Source organism: Orbicella franksi, chromosome 7 (assembly GCF_964199315.1).
Source record: "Orbicella franksi chromosome 7, jaOrbFran1.1, whole genome shotgun sequence".
NCBI classification, from domain to species: domain Eukaryota; kingdom Metazoa; phylum Cnidaria; class Anthozoa; order Scleractinia; family Merulinidae; genus Orbicella; species Orbicella franksi.
This window is the reverse complement of record NC_138151.1, coordinates 21,567,396-21,588,824: the sequence shown is the minus strand read 5'-3', so window position 1 is coordinate 21,588,824 and position 21,429 is coordinate 21,567,396. Positions and strand designations below refer to the sequence as shown.

The 21,429-nt window shown below is 39.5% G+C and overlaps 2 protein-coding genes across 2 annotated transcripts in view; both read right to left on the bottom strand.

Annotated features, from left to right (window-relative positions):
- LOC145492277 (uncharacterized) overlaps nucleotides 1-21,429 on the bottom strand; it is an 83,954-nt gene that overhangs the window by 33,400 nt on the left and 29,125 nt on the right. Inside the window, exon 2 of the mRNA XM_081471676.1 lies at nucleotides 5,769-6,140. Coding sequence (XP_081327802.1) covers nucleotides 5,769-6,140 — 372 coding nt within the window. The remainder of the gene's footprint in view (nucleotides 1-5,768; nucleotides 6,141-21,429) is intronic.
- On the bottom strand, nucleotides 10,919-16,142 carry LOC145492464 (tyrosine kinase receptor Cad96Ca-like). The gene is made up of 4 exons (XM_081471915.1): nucleotides 13,982-16,142; nucleotides 13,105-13,363; nucleotides 12,818-12,928; nucleotides 10,919-11,314 (listed from the first exon to the last, which is right to left on the bottom strand). The coding sequence occupies exons 1-4, from the start codon at nucleotides 14,036-14,038 to the stop codon at nucleotides 11,118-11,120; spliced, it is 624 nt and encodes a 207-aa protein (XP_081328041.1). The 5' UTR covers nucleotides 14,039-16,142; the 3' UTR covers nucleotides 10,919-11,117.

Sequence of the window (21,429 nt, the reverse complement as noted above, 5' to 3'; positions counted from 1 at the left end):
ATTTTTACGAGTGGACTGCTGCAAGGTTTCAGACTTTTTTTCAGGTAAATTTCGTATACAGTCGGCAAGGAAGCGGAGATGACTGACGTCCAGCAAAACTTAGGTTTTGTCAAGACGTTTTTGCGCTGAAGGTCGCGTGTGATTGATAACCGCTGTAAAGCAAACAATGGTGAAATAATAACGACTGTGCCTTCGATTGGAAAACAGCTGTGCTGCTTTGAAAGTTCAATTGCCACGAGTGGAGCCATCTTACATCTGATATATTAAGGACTTTCCATATCCCGTAGGCAAGTTTACGAATACATCGCTTCCTCTAAGAAATTCTGAAAGTGCCGGCTTTTTTTGATGCGGATTACGTTTTTGAACCCTAAATGTCGAGCATACACCAGAAAAGGTTTTAAGTCTTTTTTAGTTAGCTCGCGATTTTCTTCCGCCATCTTGAACGCGCGAAGTTTGGCAATAAAATTATTCAAATTATTCGAGTCGGGCGAATAAATTAACACGGCAGCCAATCAGAACCACTACCAGGTTTTTGGGTAGTGACGTCACCGGACAGCTTATCGCCCAGTGCTTTCAGACGTCTCACTCCCTGAGTGACTCAGCGAGTGGAGGCGGTGGCTGAAATTCAGGTTATGGAAACACCACTACAGAAGCATTTCCAGTAAAATCGGAAGTGCGCCAGGGCTGCATACTCTCGCCCATTCTCTTCCTTGTTACAATTGACTGGGTGATGCGTCAAGCAACTTCCCTACGCTCTCGTGGAATACATATATGTTATTTGCCGGCTGGGAGGTCCGTATAGTGAAAAACTGTGACCGAGGTCTTGAAAGCATTTTCAAGCCCGAGGTCACAGTTTTTCACTATACGGACCGACCTTAACCCGGCAAATAACATGTTTATTTTTTTTGTGTGGTAAATTGGTTTTACAGATTACAATTGGGTTTGATTACGTAACTTTGTCATTGAATCGCCTTCCGCACCGTCTACTAACGATTTGTAAAAAACTCTTCGCAACGAACGAGTATCTCAGATAGTAGACAAAGACAGACAGATTTTTTTCTAACTACTTTATGTTAGTTGCATTTATTTCACCAGTTAAGAGGCTGTCTCTGTAAGAACCAACCACTGATTTTACTTTGAAAATTCGATTTTTTTGATAAGCTGGGATTTCAAAGCCCTTACCTAGTCAATCACTAAAATGACTTTTATTTCATTAAAAATTCCAATTGAAGTTTTCTAGGATTGATTGAAGTTCGGTCCGCTCGACACAAGTTTCATGCCCGCCGAAACTGGAAAAATAGCACATATTGCCGGCGCTCTAAAAAAAATAATATTCGCTCAAAAGTCCCAATTCTTTTTTTCAACTATAGATATATCATAGCAGTTTGTTTAGCCATGTTGCAATTATAATTCAATGTTGTTCCTTCAACGGTTAAAAGAAGATTTTCTACCCATTAAATCGAGTTTTGAACCAAACGCGAAAATAGCTCTACTTTATAGGCACGTTTTAAAAATGTGGCACCTGATTGAAACTGCTGAACTACATGAATAGAAAGTATAAATGTCCCTTAATTTAAAGCAGTAATAAAATTTGTCTGCCCACTAGGTTTTCAAAACTAACGACCGCTTAAAGTTCAGGAAATTTTGAAAATATTCCAGTGAGTAACTAACACACTCGCCTTCGTAAAGTGCTCCGATAAATTCCCGTAAATCTCTTACCTGGCTTCAAGATTAAAGTTTTGGTCCTTTGTAGCGATCCTTAAAACCTAGGTAGCATTAAAACTGCCAGCTTTTCCTTCTAACTGTAGGTTTGTATATAAAGTAGATTTATACGTTCCTCATCTGTGTCGAGCGTGACCGTCACATACTTCGATGTTCTTTGTATTACTGACCACTGTTTTCCTCGAAGCCGGTTTAATCATGTGACTCCTCTTGAAAGGTTTGTAGAAGCACTCTTTTGGACAACTCTCGGCACACATACATGTATGAACAGTAAACGGGGATTCGTGAAGCCAAGGAAGGGTTGATAAATCCCACGGCCATTTTGTGTTTACAACAAGTGATTTAGTTTCCAATCTTCCCGTTATACTCACGGGAACAGAGATAAACTTGCGTTGACTAATCGTCGATGGTTGTGTAAAAAAGACAAAAGATTGACGATTACCGCTAACTATTAGGAGGCGCATTTAGGCAGCGGGGAAAAAATCCGGCCCATGGGACGTATCGTAAAAAGCTGGACCGGTCACGTGCGTATGATTAGTCAATCAAATTCGAGGATTTAGGATTCAGGTCCGCTCTGATGCTTGAGAAAAAAATAAAGTGGACTATCTTCTCTTACCTTCAAGACCTTGACTTTGCTGATGATATTGCCATCCTTTCTTCAACACCTACTCACCTCCAAGAAAAATCAGACGATCTCAATACAAATGCCAAGAAAATGGGACTGATCATCAGCAAAAAGAAATCCAAAATTATGTGTGTCAACTCTGGTGCATCAAGGTCAAGCAACATCGATGTAAAGCCGCAAGAACATATTGAAGAGTTCACTTATCTTGGGAGTGTGATCAGTACAGACAACGGTGCCCAGAAGGACATCAAGGTTGGGCTCAACAAAGCCAGGTGTGCATTTAGCAGACTCAAAAGCATCCGGACGTCTAAACAGTATAGCCTTAAGACTTAAGTGCGCATCTACAACAGTAACAAATCTGTGCTAGTGTACGGCTCTGAATGCTGGAGAATTGTCAAAAGGGACATAAACGAAGTCAATGCCTGTCACAATAGCTGTCTGCGAAGGATCTAGAACATCTTCTGGCCCAACAAAATTTCCAACAATGATCTGTACCAGAAGACTGGGTGCACAAGTATCGATCTTGAAATCAAGAAACGCCGGCTTAGATGGCTGAGACATGTCTTACGAATGTCGCTAAAGAGGATACCCAAGGTTGCCCTTAGCTGGACACCTGCAGGCAAAAGAAAAAGGGGAAGACCCAAAACCACCTTGAAAAAGACAGTTGAAACCAGGAGCCATAATCGGGGACGGAGACCGTAAGCGCGCGCCATTTCTAGTATTGGGGTTGTCCCCATGATATGGGACAATAATTCTATTTTTAGAACAAATTGCGCCATCGCCTGCGGCACACGCGCGTACATGCTGCGAGGATTTTTGCCGATGTCGCGCGGGGGAAATGGCGTCCGAAATTCCCGAAATTTTTCATGTTTTTGGCCCACAACTCAACGCGTTCACGGCCGTTGGAATTTTGCTTAAGTATTTTCGTCGTAAGCAGCTCCAGTTTGAGTGAAGTAAGACAGTGTCGAATTTAGTTATGTTCCGCTGTAAGCTTATATATATCGCTGACCAAGTTGTGTTCCGACAGATGCTTCTTTTACATGAGGTGTACATTACTCTTCTTTAAATTTCACATATGTTGAAGATTAACAGCTTTTCCATTACACAGCAAAAAACTAGCTGGATATATTTAGATATAGCAGAGCTTCAGGACTTCATAGTTTCCTAGCTCCTCTTGCCACACGCTTGCGAGGAATTTCAGTCTATCTCGACCGAAAAGTAAAACAAAATAATTGCTAGTTTGAGTTTCGCTAGAATTGTAAGCAACGCTTGATGTTTCATCAAGGCCCAATAACTTTACGTCCGTAGATACTGCTCAGTTTTATCCGTCTATAAATCCAGTAAATTCTCTGTTGTCGATGAATGAGAGCGCCCGCCGATGCGTGTTTTGTACAGTCAGTAAACATGACAAATTGTACTTCCGCCGCACTTTCGTGAGAAAGCGTACATCGAACTCAAACAATAACTCTATAGTTTTTAAATATGTTTGAGAGCATATTAAAAGCTAAGCTGAAAATATGTGAATAAGGCAGAAATAATCAGCAAAGTTACGATGACGCTTTCTTTAATCAACTTGGAGTAACGATTTCGATTTTGTTGATCGAGTTATCAAAACTCCTTGTCTATTTTCATTTTCGCAGTGTAAAACTTCACTATGCTTAAGTTGAAGAAACACACATGTTAGTAGCCTTTTTTGCGTTCGCGAAATTTGTTACAGCATCTCAGCACAAAAGATAACGAAAGAAATCTTTGTCAAGATTTGTTGACAACTGAAAACACCGACTCGGACTTGAAAGTGCACGAGCTGCACTATGCAAATAAACTAATTGTACGCGTCAGACTTTCCTTTCAAAAACTTTTGCAACTCACCAAACAAGCAGAAACAATAAGAAACCGTCAAAACAGGTTTTTGTTATGATGAACCATTGTCTGAGAAACTCACAAATTAACTCGATACCAGAGTAGAGAGTTTTCTTGCTATATTCTTAAGTCAGAACAAACGCAGAAACATACGCGTAAGCTTACAACTAGCGTGAGCAGATCTTATTATTCATTCCCAGCGCGAGATTGAAGTCTTGTTTTCGACCCTGAAAAACCCACCTTTTCCGTTAGCTCAGCGCATAAAACTACATATAAGCGCCCTGGTTCGTATTCCCTGCCTTATTCCCTGCCATCGCTGTCAAAAATACGCAAGAAAACCTCTAACTCTCACCATTTGATCACGCAACGTGACAACATCCACGCGAGAGCCCCCGACATGTGCGTGGATCCACGCGGATATATGACGTCAGGATGGCGCAATTTGTTCTAAAAATAGAAAAATTGTCCCATATCATAGGTGCGCGCGAATCCCAAGACTTACGGTCTCCGTCCCCGATTATGGCTCCTGTTGAAACTGAACTAAGTGAGATGGGTTTGTCAAGGGGAGAGGCACAAGCAATATTGAAAGGCAAGACTCAGTGGAAAAGAGACATCGTTGCGGCCCCATGCCCTATTGGGGGCAATAAGGATTAATGATGATGATGACCTACATAATTATACTCTGTAAGCATTTACAAGCTTTAAGTGGCTATGTACACAAGCAAAAACACCTTGAGAAAGACCGTTGAAACTGAACTAAGTGAGATGGGTTTGTCAAGGGGAGAGGCACAGGCAATATTGAAAGACAAGACTCAGTGGAAAAGAGACATTGTTGCGGCCCCATGCCCTATTGGGGGCAATAAGGATTAATGATGATGATGACCTACATAATTATACTCTGTGAGCATTTACAAGCTTTAAGTGGCTATGTACACAAGTAAAGGTAAATTAGTGTGAAATGATAGTAATGTGAATGTGAATGGGAGCCGGAGTGTAGTAGATTACCTTGGAAAAAAAACCAGGCTGTTGCTCACGAATATACAGTCATTTCAAGAAAAATCATCATACATGTAGCATCCAGAGTGGAAAGCTCCGCTATAAACAGACAAATGTGTCCGCTATTGCTCCGGCAGAAATGACAAACTGTGACATAACGGTAGTCAACACTCCCATTATTAGAAAGCAAATTTTGATTGGTTCGCTAAAAAAAAACCAGCACTGGATCGGAGTTATACGCTTCGGGGTTATATACTTCCGCTACCGAATGTTAATTATATGTACCACACATTCAATGCACACTTATATCATGCAATAAATGTTTGGAGTATGAATTACTTGCACTTGCAAGTTATAGTAGGCTACACCATAAAAATGTACTGACTTGTACTTACTTAAAACACGAACCTGCAAATTCCCAAAAACATACTGCTTCAACAATATCAGATCCAAGTTTCAAGCTACTATCAGTACAATCTTTTAGTTTTAAATAGTAAATTGACAATAAAATAGAGTTTGGGGGAGAAATTGGTAAGGAGATTTACCTTTAATTTTGTTCACTTACCCACAACAAGCAACTGAACAGTATCATAAGCTGGTTGTCCATCAAGAGTGTCAGGTAAAAGTTGGCAAACATAGAACCTTTCATCTGCTTTCTGGATTGAGCTCAATGTGAAAGTGGCCTGTCCAGGACTACTTCCATCCCAGTCTCCTCTCACACGTCCACTGTATGGAAGATTCTGTATAGTACTGATTGCTTGCAGCTTGTCTATGGAAACCAGAACATCTTTAATGTCAACAAAACCATCCTGTTTTGTTCCCCACTGAACTTTGAATACTTTTCCGCCATGAAAGGCCCAAGTGAAGTTAAAAGATGATCCAAGAACTCCAGTCACCTTGTTTCCGTTAAAGGGCGAGGTGAACTGTAGTCCACAGACTGCAAAAGGCAAAATTGTCAGTGTCTCTCACAAAGTATTAAAAATCCTTAGAAAAAAAATGAAACTATATAAGTCCATTGAAGACCGAATAAATGGATTTGTAAAGGTCTTGTAACGTCTTTTTAATTAATGCATCTATCCATAATCCTTGGGAAACGAATTTTACTTCGAAACTTAAATAACTTAACTGGTAAAGATATGAAATCTGTATCTGGGCCTAGTGGCCCGACAGGCTGGTTTCCAGGGTGTGAAGGGACTAAGAGTATTTCTATCCCTTGTGGATGGGATGATAATCCTCCATCGCAGCGTTACCCACAGCTTTTCACCGCAATTTATACTCCTTTGTGGACGGAGGCATATTTAAGTGTTTTGCTACAGAACTCATCAAAATTACACAGGCCAGTGTCCCAGCTCGGAGTTCAGTGCACTATAGGCAAGCGCCCTATCTATGTCATTTTTCCTTCTCCCCTCCGCATCACTCCAACTGTGATCTCAGCAGTGGACAACACCCAAACAAAGCGAACTGACGGCATACGGCTAAAAATGTTACATTTCATCTAATTCTTCCTTAAATTGAACAGGCACAAAAATGCAGCCGTTCCTCTCTTGCTAGGCGACACTCAGTTATTAATATACACAGCGAGCTAGACACACGGCTGACTGCCACACGCACGAAATGCGGAATGAAGAGGCATCAAGCAGACAGCTAGCCATAGCCTGAACTGAAAAATTCCACTTACAAACCCTAGAAATAAACAACTTATTAAGATAAGTAAATGCTGGTGAACAATCATAAACGATGACTATGACGACACATAAAAAGGTCGATCCGTGAGGTTTAAGGTCCCTGCATGAAGTAAACATCTGAGGTGAAACTGAGACGGGTACGCAAAAGAACGTAATAAGGGCCAAGATTTAGAAATCCGTGTGATACACTTTCACCAAATATTCAAGGAGTACCAACCCCCGGGAAAACTGCTGATATCAAAGCTTGATATCAATTTCTTACAGTCATAGTTGCGTATCCAATTTTGTTGCATTCTCCATAACAATCTCACGTAACTTCGGCTGATGACAGATAATGATGATTTCGAGGAAGAAAAAGTTTTGCTTTATCCCCGGGTTTTATCCTTTTAATGAATTACATCAACATTTTACAGAATAACACGGGAGCTTTTGGTTAACCGTAATATGAATTCAAACAAACTTAGCTAAGGCTCAGGTCAAACGTCGAACTTCACATGAGACGAACTAAGCTGGTCGACTAAGCTGATCGAACGTTTAGTCGATCTAAATTCGAATTCTGATCAACCCGAGCTTTATCCTTTTGGATCGGCTCAAATTGCAATTTACAGAAGTTGGTCTCATGTGAAGTTCGACGTTTGACCTGGGCATAAACTGTCTTTACTGTGAATATGGGCTTCAGACAACCATCTGACATGTATTCCTTTATATAGTTCTATGCTTATATTAAACTTATTTGTGATCAAAATTTAACCTCTAGTTTAACGAATGTAATTTGCCCATATTTGTCACGAACACCATTCTTTTTTTATTTCATGCAGCAAATGAAACAGATGTCGAATAGACACTGAATCACTGAAGCGTACCTGCATGCGGAAGTATCGGAAACAGGATAAAATATAAACGGTAGCTTGACGAAAGAACGTTAGCCGCAGTCATCAGCCTACAGAAAACTTCCAAGTCTCTAAACTGAGGTGTCGCAGTCACTCAAGAAAGGAAAGAACACTCGTTTATCGCCGCTAGATGTCAACGTCGCCATGTTTAATCAGCCTGATCACATCACGCGAATTGAGTCACACAACACGCATGAGAGAGTGCCTGTAAGAGTATTAAAGCCTGTTTTCCCTCTGAACATCGTGTCATTATTTAAGGCCATTTTTGCATTTATGCCAAAAAAATGATGAATAAACAATCGCACAAAGCGGTTCTATATTCTTTGCAAACAAACTTTTATGTCAAATCGAAAATCTGCTGAGCGGAACACGGGAAATGGTTTGACACAATTACAGGTAGACGGCGTTGCTTCTTTGCATTTTGGTCACATGAGTTGTTGGATAAAAAGTAATAATTTACAGCTGACATCCATTCCTGGTGAAATATAGATCAAGAAATTTGTGGTAGGGTATCTTTAGCAATTGCCATCAGATTCGCCTCTAAGCGGAAGTTAATGAGACTTAATGACATAGTTCTGTCATGTCGCGGTATACTTACTTGGAGGCGGAGGTGTCTGTGTGTGCCACATTTGTTAACAGTCTCAAAAAGAATGATATGACCATTGCTCGATAGCACGAATCCACCGTTTTTGTAACGATCGTGCTAACGTTTTAAGTCCTCAGTCATTCTTAAATATGTAAAATCGTCTGCTAACAGTATCTGTGGTGTAATACTCACCTCCGCAATAGAAATACGTCGTCAAATTAAGTACCAGGCAAACCATGCATTTTCCAAAGCTCGTCATTTCACTGCTTCTTAAATTAAGCAATGTGACTACGATATTCACAAGGCGAATTGCGAGATTTCTTTCGTCTGCTCTCCTCCACATATAGTCCAGGTTATTTCACAAGGTTCATGTCCGATAGCGTGACAAACCTTCACGTTGTAAACTTTAGATTCCAGGCTCCTCACCGTTGGTCTAACGCAAAATGGATTCCTTTAGCTGCAAGAGCTTAATGTGCTTTCGTGTTTTCTTTCCGTTTCATGTTTTTACAAATCAAAGTTAACTGGTTTATCTTCATCGGTTGTGTGATTTCCCTTTGAACTCTCAAGATTACTTGACCAGTATAAACTTAAAACCATTTTATCAGCACATTTATCATATGAGATAATACTAATACAAGTAACTTGTACACCCAGGTGGAATCACTCGATAGCTCGTTGAATTAAATCTATTAATATTTAGAGTCGAAGTTTGATATCATCACTGCCGTCAACTCATTCTCTTCCCTCCTAGCCGGCAGGGCCTTGGCATGAGGAATAGGGTTGCTCTGGAGACACTTGATTTCATTGGCTAGATACTGTGACAAAGACTTTTACTAATTCATTGTTGGTTTCGCACCCAGAAATATCCAATGGTTGATCCCTAGAACCGGAACAAGTTACGGTTAAATGTATCTGGTGATAACCAGTAAACCAGTCAGTAATACTGAGCCATTAGTAGCGTTGCCTTTACAGGATGAATTTTTTTTCTTTAACAGCGAAATAGCGAGACCGATCTCCCTTAGCCTCCAATGCAGGTGTATTTCGAGCGAGCGAGGGAGCGTTAAATTCGTCATCTTGGATTCGGAAAACAGAGGAAGCAAGGGGTGAGTGAAAATGCGTCCTGGATTAGAATCAGAGCCGAACAAAAATTACCCAGCATTAAGCTACAAAAACGTCTATACTGCAGGATAGATTTCTCTAATTTTGTTTAACTGTTAAACTTTTTTCGAAATTCTCAGCTAAAACGCGATTTCATTTGGTTAACAGCCTTAAGGGCCCATTAACCGATTCATGCGCGCGCTCGCGCGCGTTGCTAAGGAAGTGAAATTTCACTTCCGGTCACTTACGTCAGCCTGAACACTGAAAATAAAAACAACTCAAAAACTTGCAAATTCGCTTACATTTTAGAATTTTTTTTCTTTGTGTTTCGCAAAATGCAAAGTAAAAAAAGTACAAGTAAAGACAAAATAGGAGAAAGACAGAAAAACAAGAGCAATAGAAAGAGAAAAACTAACTCCGTGTGGCTTTGTTTTATCTTGCCGAAGTGAGCTAGTAATGTAACTTGCGCACGCGCTGATAGGGTAACTTCCAATATATATCGGGCGCACTTCCGGTTTCTTTAAATGCTAAAGGAAACGCGGTTTTTTATTAAATCCAGTCTTTTTCGACCAATTTCGATTAAAGCCAACGTTGGCAACATAGCTATGCATTTCTTTTTCGAAATCATGCTTTTTTCAGAAAATTACGAATTTTTCAATATTTTGAAATGCTTTCAGAATCTGACCTTTTAGAAATGAAACAAAATCGATGCATAGCGTAATGAGGATTTAAATTAAAATATTAAATCAATGAAAAAAATCCCGAGAAAGTAATTTGCCTGGGAGCCTTTGCATTTTTTCTGTATTAGTCACATGACCATGGGCGTGGCCTGATGACGTCATCACTAGTGTTGCTGATCAAGAAAAAAGTTAAAACACGTGAAATAACTCTGAGGTAACTAAAAATGACGAGGTTATGTGAGAATGAATTTTCCCTAGCAACGGCTGGAAAAGATCGGTTAATGGGCCCTTGACTTTGCAGTCTTGATGGATTAGTTATCCCATTACAAAAAAACTACATATTGATAACTGTACGTATAACCAAACTCAGTCAATAAGATGTAAAAAACTACTTTTCCTTTCGGTCTATAACCGTTCCTCTCAAGGAGAATAAGACTGAGACGACATTACATTCTGCTTCTCATTGAGAGTGATGTTTTTACAAAAGATTACCTCATAATTATCATAAAACCGAGTTCTAAACCGGCTATAAGGTTATATCAGGGATGTCCATCGGAAGGGTACGGGGGAGAGAGGTTTTTAAAAACGAAAACCCTTTTTTGCATTATGGTCATAAAAGTCGAATAGGAGGGGTACCCAACTGTTATTTAGCTTTGAACAGGGTGTAGGGAGTTAGAAGGTGGATCGGTTTTATTGGAAAGTTAACTAATTTTTTTAAGGAACTCTGTGGATCCATGATACTCACTCGACTTTGTTTGGTGTAAATATCATCTTGCTGAACATTCCTCGCCATCCCAAAATCTGTTCACCTTACATTTCTCTCCTTCACCAACAAGAACATTTCTGGCCGCCAAGTCATGATGGATTATCTAAAACAGATGTCGTTTTTAGGTTATCTGCATTACTGCTATTGGGTTATATCATTTTCTATTTCGAAAATACCCTTTCAGTCATTGAATTGCAATTATTATAGATTTATACCTTCCTCGACGACAAATAAGCCATCCCGTCAGGTATCTGGCACGCAAATCCCATCAACTGCTTTGAAGTTAGGTTGGTTTCCGGCTTGCTATCCGGGTTATTAAAATACGTGTCATTGAGCCAACGACTCTTTCTCAAATAACCCAGCAGATCACGGTACGGCACATACTCAATAAGGACCAGTAACGGGTCTAAAAGAAAGAAAATACAGCCATCACGTGAATTGCAAAAAGAAAACGAAGATTTGAATTGACTTCACGGCTAGACCATTAGCTAAGAGAGGAAGTGTTTTTTTTCGCACCGACTCAAGTGCACAAGAAAGGGCTTATTTACGTGTAGTTCATTTTACAACTTAAATGCCGGTTATGAGCCCTCGGTGTGTTCCTCTCTTATAAGAATCCCTGGTTAAAGACCCAGCCGTTTGCTAATGAAGGTCGGGTTTCCAAAAAATGTAAGCCTTCCCCAGTGTTTCCGTGTTATCTCCTCACAGAACATTGCACTTCAAATACAAATAGGCCTAGAAAGGTTTTTAGTCAATTCTGAAATGTGAAGTGAAACAACGAGCTTATTTGGTAGTCAAGCTGTCGTTCTTAACGGTCACCTTTACCTACGTAGGATAGAAAAATTCGATTTTCTGAAACTTTGTCAGGAAGAAGGTTTTTACTAACTTATTTCAAAACTGTACGTTTGAGGTTGTTTAGATTTTTATTTTCTTGTGGAGACGGCCTTACGTACTTGTACTTACTCCAAGTATTTTGTCTACTATGTATTCCACTAGTTTTCTCAAAGATTACTCTCGATGCTGATTTATTATCTGATATTTCGTTGCGTGTGTTGTCTGTAGTCGCCAACCAGTAAATGTATGATTTCTTATTCAAAATAAACATCTGCTTAAAATGCTCGTTTGCAGCCTGATACGTATTTTCAATTACAGTGACTGATCTTTGAGACCTAAAAACTATTTTAGTGGAGATAAGACTCACAGGCAAACATTTCTGGATCAATGTTGGAGATAGTGATCGTGGCGTGAAAGGTCAAAATGTCAGGCGATTAGCTCAAGTGCCTAGTCTTCGAGACGCTCTCAATTTTTTTGGTTTTATTTACCCAAGCTAGGTTTGCGATAAAAACGTCGCTTAAGGGATACTTTTAACCAGAAAAATAGTTTGGGCAGGTAAATCCAAGTTCCAGTTTGACTTTCTGGTCCACGAATTTGAACTAAATTTTGACGTGACGTAACATTATCAGAGCGTGTAATTTTAAAAATTTGCTAAACATTCAGGTTTAAATTTTATGCTGATCTGACGACGTTAAATAACTGCTAAAAGATGATATTTTAGTACTATGGGTTAGCTTTTCCAGTTACACTTATTATTTTGGCTTGCTAGCGCTCACAAAAAGTGTAATTTTGGGGTCAAGTTTTGTTCTTTTCGGGGCAAAATACGTAAGACCGTCTCCACAAGAAAATAAAAATCTAGACAACCTCAAAGGTACAGTTTTGAAATAAGTTAGTAAAAAGCTTCTTCCTGACAAAGTTTCAGAAAATCGAATTTTTCTATCCTGCACAAGTATAGGTGACCGTTAGAGAAATCTGCCCTTAATAATCTATAAGCGAATTTTGTTTACACGCTCTTAAAAATTGAAGAATACGCCCATATTAACGTATTCCAATGATATTTTAAGAGAATTTCCCCTACCCGACTCAGTAACGCATCCTATCAGCTTGATCACGTGAGGATGAGGCTTCAGTTTTTTCATTACCTCAAGTTCTGACAGCAGGCCTATCCGGTCGGATTCAGGAGCGTTGTCTATTTGAGGCAAATGAAATTAACAATAACATGATAGTCAATGAACGAATGAAGGAATGTATCAATCAAACAATCGATTGATCAATCGATCAATTCAGTGAATCCAGTCCAACAACAACTCGATTCTGGGAAAAGAAGAATTCAAATTGTCTCTTTAACTAAACGTTTTCTATAACCTTTCAACATTTTTACAGCCACAGTTATGACCCCTTGGCTGCCATAGATGTTCTTAGCTGTTGCATCAGGGACTTGGGAGAAAGCCCCCTTTCCGATATTTTTAATGATATCGACTTGCTGTCGTTCGATCTCCCAGCTTCTTGTTGAAGGATGAAGCGGCGTGTAATCTCCATCACTGTTAGGAATCTCATAGGTTGTGCTGGTAGCATCGCTCAATTCTGTGGACTGAAATTCTGCTTCCTGATGGTCAATAGTGGTCTTAAAAGGAACAGAAAATATGCTATGAAGCCCATACGACAAAACTAACTTCGTCAGCGTAATAGGAACTGCGGCGTATGTTCACAAATGATTCAAACTCGTTTAGGGAGGGGGAGATGGACACCACTAAGATTTTGAAAAGAACCCTTAAGAGCTACCGAGATTCCGTTTTGTGGGTGCGGCTTAAAATCTTTTTCACCCCTAACCGGTGCAAAGTTTGATACCGATAAAGACGATTGCCTCGAATACCTTGTACTTGTAAAGTTTATGAAAGCATTGTCATAAATCAGTTGATTGTCAAATATCTCCTGTCATATTTTTTCGGCTTAATACCCTGAAAGGAAGTACTGTGAAAGCTGCCGGACCTTCATAGGCTGAACATCCTAAGAGATACCACAAACGCTTTTTTTGACCCCTAAAAGGTACGACAAAAACCCCCGTCCGTCCTTTGTATATGAGAATTCCCCCCTGGGTAAACGAAGGCAATAATGTTATTTCAGAGAGAAAATGTACTTCCTGTATCTATGCTAATCTGTTTCTGTTAGTTTTCTGTGTAATGTTACGAAAACAGTTTTTCCGTGGGCCTATACTGAGAGAGAAATTGAAAGAAAAACTTACCATATGAATGGAATCTGCATGTGATGAAGACCTGCTAATGCTGCAAACAGAGAACATTTCACTTTGAACTCTTTGAAATATGAAGTTGGGTAAATTGTCACACACAGCTATTGTTTCCTAAGGGTGTAGTTTAATTGAAGACTTCCCTGAGGCAAATTAAAGATAAAGTATATAAACATTTGAGGGTTTTACACCACTGAACTTTGATTCACAGTTGTACTCACCGTTGTCCACACTTAAGAATTGCTGAAAAACGAGAGAGTGTTTAGAGAATGACAAAATGTATAAAATGAAGTGGGCTTCTTGAAGAAAGTACCTTTGCAAGCTTTTTTGTACACGCCACGATGCCTTAATAAGGGAACTATATTGGGGAAAGCATGACTGTGAGAACTGGAAACATTTTAGTTACGCTCGTATCCTAGGCATCCGAGAGTTTTTTTCCCTGCACACTGGGATGAGCCAGAGGCCAACTTGACCTGGACTCAGGAAGGTTCGTCTGGATGGACTTACGGGAAGACTCTGCCCAAAAGGGCTTCATACCAGAATGGGTAGCGAATTTCACGATTTGAACAGCAGAAAAGGACAGGAAAGTGTCCTGTAGTTATTTAAGGGGCCTTTTCTAAAGATCCCGAATAGACATAGGTAACGACTAATTCATTCAAGTATGAGGAAATGAGGGTAACTCCGATTGGACGACTCGATAAGACAATAACTTTGTTAATTTCAATTTTGGTAAAGCAGGTGATAAGATTACCTGGATCTTGACGTATTCTCCAGTGGATAACACTAACAACAACTATGATTATTACCAAAAGGATTATGACACTGAGATAAGCAGCATGAAGAATCTGCAATTCTTTGTCGCATCTAACAACTGTGGGTGATAATATTCATGATAAAGATTATAAATACGAACACATGTTCAGTTATGGATGTGTAACCCAAAAACTCTTGCGAGGCAAATCAGTCAGAAATGTATACACCGAATTCTTTCATTACCTGTTTGATTCTGGTTCGCAGTCGATCTAGTGGACTCTGAAATAACAGGAAAAAACACAGAATTAGGATTCAAGGATGTGCACACTAACAACAGTACTCGAAGGTAACAATATCCACTTTTCTGTAAAGATCAAGTTTGCTAGACAATGCCACTCATTTATTTTAAAGACAAAAAGTTTAATGATAAACAACTACAATCGTGGACAAAAGTCCTTGGGACACTTATGTAATGTAACGGATTATCTGTGTTTTAGAACTGAAGTATGAAGAAAACGCTGCTATATCCTTTATAAACGGGTTGCTGTCCCCCCTCCCCACCCAACACAATGTTGACAATCAGTTGAAATTGCACGTACTAGTTTTCAACATTGTATGGGGGGTGGGGGGCGAGGTTAGGCAGGTGAAGTTGTATTTGCGCCTGGCGTGTACGCAAAAGCGCCAAAAGTGCAAATTTGTCCCAAGACTTTTGTCCATGATTGTAGTTAAATAATTTTATTATTATTGTACCTCCTAAAACTCTGATCCTCTTTATGTTGTGCTGTTCTTTCAAACTTTCTCCATATTTGTTAGCTGCAGTCACCACTAAGTCATACCGTCACCTTTTTTGAGTGTGACGACGTACGTATGAATAGACACATCATAAATGACCTCAAGCTTTCTTCAGTCTCCTACGGTATCGTTACTGTTAACGTTTCTAACATACACAGTGTATTGAGTGATGTCCGCTCCATTGCTCATTGGCTTTGACCATTTTAAGGTCACCTCATCGCTATGTATCTCGGCAGGCACGTCTATAATGTCTGGTGTTTCGGGAATTCCTGAAGGATAACAATATTGAAGATATTGTTTCCTAATAGCCAGATCAAATGAATTCCACAAATTTGCAATGTTACCCCTTTCTCCCTTAAATAGTAGTTTAAGTGACATCTTCCCGTCAAAGCAACTTGCCATCTAAAGCAGATTTATCTAAGGTTGAACAACCAATTACGGAAAGTTTCTGGATATTCTACCGATAGCCTTTGTCCTGATAGTCTTTTGTCCACGTGCACCTTCAAAGACAGCATTTCTGGCAAACACCTTCACGTTGTACTCGGTATCTCTCTCCAAATTTCCAACAGACAGACTGGTTATTCCAGGGTCAGTAATATTAACATTCTTTATCTAAGTGCTACCCTTTAGTATGACCACTCGGTATGCTGTGATAGAACTCCCTCCATCATCAGTTGGTGCAGTCCATTTTACTGTCAGTGAAGTGGCTTGAATATCTGTCGCTGAAGATATAATGACCGGGGATCCTGGTTTCTCTAACCAAATCAAAAGAAGAAATTTAATTTGTATTATTATATCTCTATTGTTATTGAGATGAAGTTGACAATATGATGTAATAATAATTCGCCCTGATCATTGAATTAGTGCTGACGTAGTCTTTTCAGTGTGGAAACCCGTAATAACCAGGGACAAGAATCCTTTATTTTAATTTTGCAATTTTTAACGACCATGGCTCTTAACACTATCTCGGTTTAAAACCAAAATATGTAATCGGAACGTCAGTTATTACAACTTTCCACAGAACTTAAGTGAACTGGTTAACTTTAGATGCTAAGAGAAAGGGGCTTTTATTTAGCTGGACTATTGTGGTATCCCTTTGTTATCTCTTGTTACAAAAATCTTTCCAAAAACTTTGAAATTAAGGTGACACATACGTATTTGGGCAAGAGTCAGCAAGGCGTCGTTTAAAGGATCAAGGCTATTGTAAGCGACACACTTGTATTCACCAAAATCTTGATCATCAGTTGTCGTCATCTTCACTGTGCTTTCTTTAACTGTTACTGTGTTTAGTTTATTTCCATTAGGTTTGTACCAAGTGAGTGTTGGCGTAGGAAGACCATCTGACACACACTTGAACGTCACTGTCTGACCAATCCAAGACTTGGCAGCTGATGAAGTAACACTTAGTACATTTGCCGGGTCTGGAAAGAAAGTCTTAAAAAAAATATCTTAATCAAAGAAAACCTTATCGTCGAATCATCGCTCTAATTTGCTTTGTTTATAGAGAGCAAACCTACGGCGTAATTTTTGTAAAAAAAAAATTAAGTCTAAGGTTTGAAGCAAAGATTTGATATTGAAAAATCCAGACTCACAACGAACCACCAGGATCTCTTTGTGAGATTTTGTTCCTGCTGAGTTGTTAGCTGTACATGTATACAGTCCATCATCTGTCCTCTTTATTTGTTCGAAGTTCAAAGATGCTGTTTTCCTTCCGGAACTTTGTATTTGCCCATTTCGTATCCATGAAACTTCCGGATCTGGTTTTCCAGTCGCTGAACAAGTAATATTGACTGAAGATCCCTCAGTGTAACTTCCGTTCATTGACGGTGGACGGATTTCTGGTATTTCTGTAATTACACGAAAGCCGTGATCAGCGTTAGAAAACCTTTATTTACAGCCAAGAGTTGCGAAAATATATCTCCCACTTTGATTTATCCATCCAGAAATACCAACTCTCTCTAATGTACCCGTAAAAGGCGCTTCTATCGACAAAGCGTATTTCCGCGTGGACCGCCGTTTCTAAATTGCCTGATCACCTAAAGAATGGTATCATGCGGACGTAAAAGGAAGCGCACACCCGCTGTTTGCGGCAACCCTAAAATAACTTTGGGGTAATTGACATATCCCAAGGCCTGGACTGGGAGCCTCCTTCTCTGTTCCACCATTTTTTCTTGTTACAGCTAATAACCAACCAACTCATATAATTGAAGATTTCTGGTGTTTATAAAACCTGTGAAATAAAAATCAATTTTTTGTTCGAAGAAAGTGAGTGATAACAATAACATCCACGAAGCAACTGTGTCTTTAAAAGTTTTCGATTTACTTTCGCATTCCACCCTCACCTTCCCATTCCTCAACGTCCAAAACGACCATCCAGTTATTTCAAAGCCACATCTGTCATGTGAAGTTTATAATCTTGTAATACCTGATATACTTTGTAGCACTTTACAATAAAATGGTTGTCGCAATTTGCAATCCTGCCCCTCCTTACCCCTTTTTCATAGTAGCTTGTCGCCGAGTGTTATTGAGTATTATTATAACCCAGAATGGCCAGGGCTATAGCGTCGGCCATATTTTTCACTAGCTTTTAGTTTGCTCGCGTCCATTAAAGCCAGATCAGTCGCCTTAATCATCGAGACGATCGACACCACGAGTGCTTTACGTGACTTCTGTGTTTTAGAGTCGGGTGACCTCATCGAAGTTCAATATAAGCTGACTAACAAGAGGCGTTCCCTCAAGTTGGCTGGCCGATACTACAAATCAATCTTAAAATTTCTCCTAAAGGGTGAATTCTTTTGGCGCGAAAATGTATTTTGCTGCAACTAAATTAAGTATCTGGTGATTTATGTCTTACGTACCTGTCACAATGAGCTGAACCTCTCTAAATCTGTTCCTGAGTTTGGAACAAGTGCACACTTAAATTTCGTGTTGTCTCGAGGAGTTCCATTCTCAACAACAAGGGAAGCTCTTTCTTCAATCCTAACTCTTCCTTTGTAAGCAGCAGTTATACTTTGATGATTCATAACACTTCCATTCGTTAATTTTACCAGCATTCCAGCGAAAGCACCACTGGGTTCTTTTACACTGTAGATAATTCCCAGCAGCTCTGCTTGATTGTCCAGACTGTAGTCCCACAAACGTTTAGCATTGCTTCCATTTCCAGCATAGCTTGGATTGGGAGGCTCCAAAGTGAATTTCAGTACTCCGTCTCCACATTCAATAAAAGTAAAAAAGCCTTTTTAACATCATTCTTGCAAAGGAGGTTCATATTATATTGCTGGAAAAAATTAATTGAAGCACACATCATGATCATGTAATAAAAGTAGATAGGCTTTTGTCGTATAGGTACATGTATTTGTGTTAGAATTTCCTTCCTCCCCTATCTGGTTGAGGAGCCATCTTCAGCTGAACTAAGCATTCCATTGCTTGTCATTAGACACTTTCTTGAGATTTGCAGTATTTTGAGTGTTAGTCCTCCGTCAGAACAAAGTGAGGGTTGTGGGTTGTCTGTGCGTTCATAAAGTGGGGTAGAAGGCAAAACAGTTTAGGCCGGTCGTCAGTCGATTGTTGACTGGCCGTTGTCGAGAGGTTATTTTGTCAGTCGAAATGCGTTTTATTGGCCGTTACCGTTGTGAAGAGGTGGCCGTTGTAGAGAGTTTAAAATAGGAGTGAAGTTATACTATCAGTTGGGTCCAAAAAAAGTGACCGTTGTACAGAGGTGGCCGTTAGTGGAGGTTCGACAGAGAGTATCACGAGAGTTTACCTTTAGTTAGCCAAAGCAATAAAAACGTAATCAATGTTGACACACCATGAATCACAAAAGGTGTCTTGACTTCAAGAGATCTTAAAAATGTTATTTGAAAATTTGCTTAGGATTCAAACAAGACCAGTGAAAGAGTATGTAAAAATTACCGCAACAAATTTAACAAAATGTATTGTGAGAAATTTAATTAACTTAAAGGCAACCTGAAATTGTATTGGAGGTTAATAAAGTGAGTGTTCAAAAAAGTAAATTAAAATCAGAGTTATGTGGATATTGCAAAGAAAATGATAATATAATGTCTGATCCAGAAGAGATAGCTAAAATGTTTAAGAAGTACTTTGTATTGGTTGAGCCAAGCCTTGCTGGAAAAATCCAGAGATTTTTAGGAATTTTCGGGACATGAGCTTTTAAGCTAAAAAATTAACGGGATACAGGATATTTGGGGGTAGAATTAATAGGACACGGGCTATTTAGATCAGATGGAACGGGATGTCGAGTGGGAAAATTGTTAATTTCTGCATTCTTAATTTACGGAATGCGGGATATTTTTGCCAAAAAGTAACGGGATATGGGATTTAGTAAACACCCGCATATAAAAACGCATGATTTCGGGGTTCAGGATGATCTAGTTCTTATTTATCGGGTGTTTAGTGAGAAAGCTTGCACGTTTATAGAGTGAAACGGTTCACCCAGCCATGAGTGGATTTTAAACTTAACACACACTTATTCATTCAATCAAGAGCGAAAGCATATCACATGATCGTGGAGAATGCAAACAATGTCACGCAATGTCACGGTACTAAAATCACAACAGTTAAGACCAAATTTAGACTAATTTTATACCAAAGATTCAAAGGTTCATGTCTGGATTTAGGAAAAAGGAAAAACCTTTTCGCCTGACTGCCTTCGATAGCAGATGTGCTGCGCTTGAAAACCCAGGGGGTTCTCCGTTAAAGAAGGTTGCGGCAGAGAGCTCAGGGGCTACCAGCTGATACTTAGCCAGGCCCCAAGGATCTTAACTCAGGGGAGGGGGTGAGGTGAGCTAGAAACCCGTCTACCGCCTGACGAATTGTTTGTTTAGCAAGAAAGCTCAGTAATATCGCAACAAACCGTTTTTCTGATAATTCCCGGTATGCAACAATATCAACTTTCCCTATGCCTCAGAAGATTTTCCTAACAAACATTTAGCAAACAATCCTCAGCAAGTGCGCCACTGAAAATAATTTAAAAGCGGAAACTTGATTTGAATGGCCGCGCTGGGTCACTTTTTACAAGTTCGCTCTTACTTCAAAGGGATTATAGTTAATGCATTCCCCATCAAGTCGAAGTTCCCAAATAGGAAGTAAGTTTAACTCCGTTTCGGTTTAAAATGCGGAGGGCTGGAAATAGTTTTTTTGAAGAATGGCAATTCCAATAAATCCGACTCGGATGAAGATCAACCAAAACAGAATCGGTCAAGTTGATGGTATAAAGTGTATATCAGGAGCGACTGTTTAGGAATTTCACAAAATCTAACTTACTTGCGGCTCGTGGTGTTGAATGCAATAAGGAATGCGTTAACCACCGTTAGCGATGCTGCTGTGGTTTTATTCATTGACCATTACTGCGATTATAGATCAGCTAAGTCATTGTTCTTGCCACTTGAAGTAAATGAATAAAGCACAATATAAATAAAACAAGGAGGCATTGGTGCGCCTGTGTTAAATAAAGGACGTACTTAGCTTCCTTTCCTCAGGCTGTGATTGTGCCAGAGATCCAGCTCGTAAAAAGAAAGAATGTTTTTCGATTCAAAACCACTTTTTGTAGATTTATCTTTGGTATGTTATCTCGTTAGAGTACGCTCAGAGCCTTTTTTCCATAAATGAAGAAGGTCTTGTTGTATATATTTTTAAGTTCTACCATATGGCATTCTTGCATGCACGTAACACTATTCAGACGTAACATCCCTAAAATACCCAAACCTTTATGAAGCACAAAGGTTCCATCGATTAGTAGCTCTCCCCGTCTTCCTAAAAGAAATCAGCCTGACAGAAAGTCTTTTGGTTAAAAATGAACCCATGCTTGGATAAGGTTTGTTGTTGTGTCTGTCTAAGGAGCTTTATGCCTCAATTGGCTCAATTTTGCAGTTGGTATTAAA

Bases quoted from the DNA above. Each gene is read 5' to 3' on its own strand.
- LOC145492464 (XM_081471915.1), bottom strand. From the start codon at position 14,038: ATGTTCTCTGTTTGCAGCATTAGCAGGTCTTCATCACATGCAGATTCC. The intron at 12,929-13,104 runs GTTATAGAAAAC...TGCCTCAAATAG, and splicing joins GGCTGTAAAAATGTTGAAAG to ACAACGCTCCTGAATCCGAC. The intron at 11,315-12,817 runs GTAGGGGAAATT...TCTTTCTTTTAG, and splicing joins AGGATGCGTTACTGAGTCGG to ACCCGTTACTGGTCCTTATT.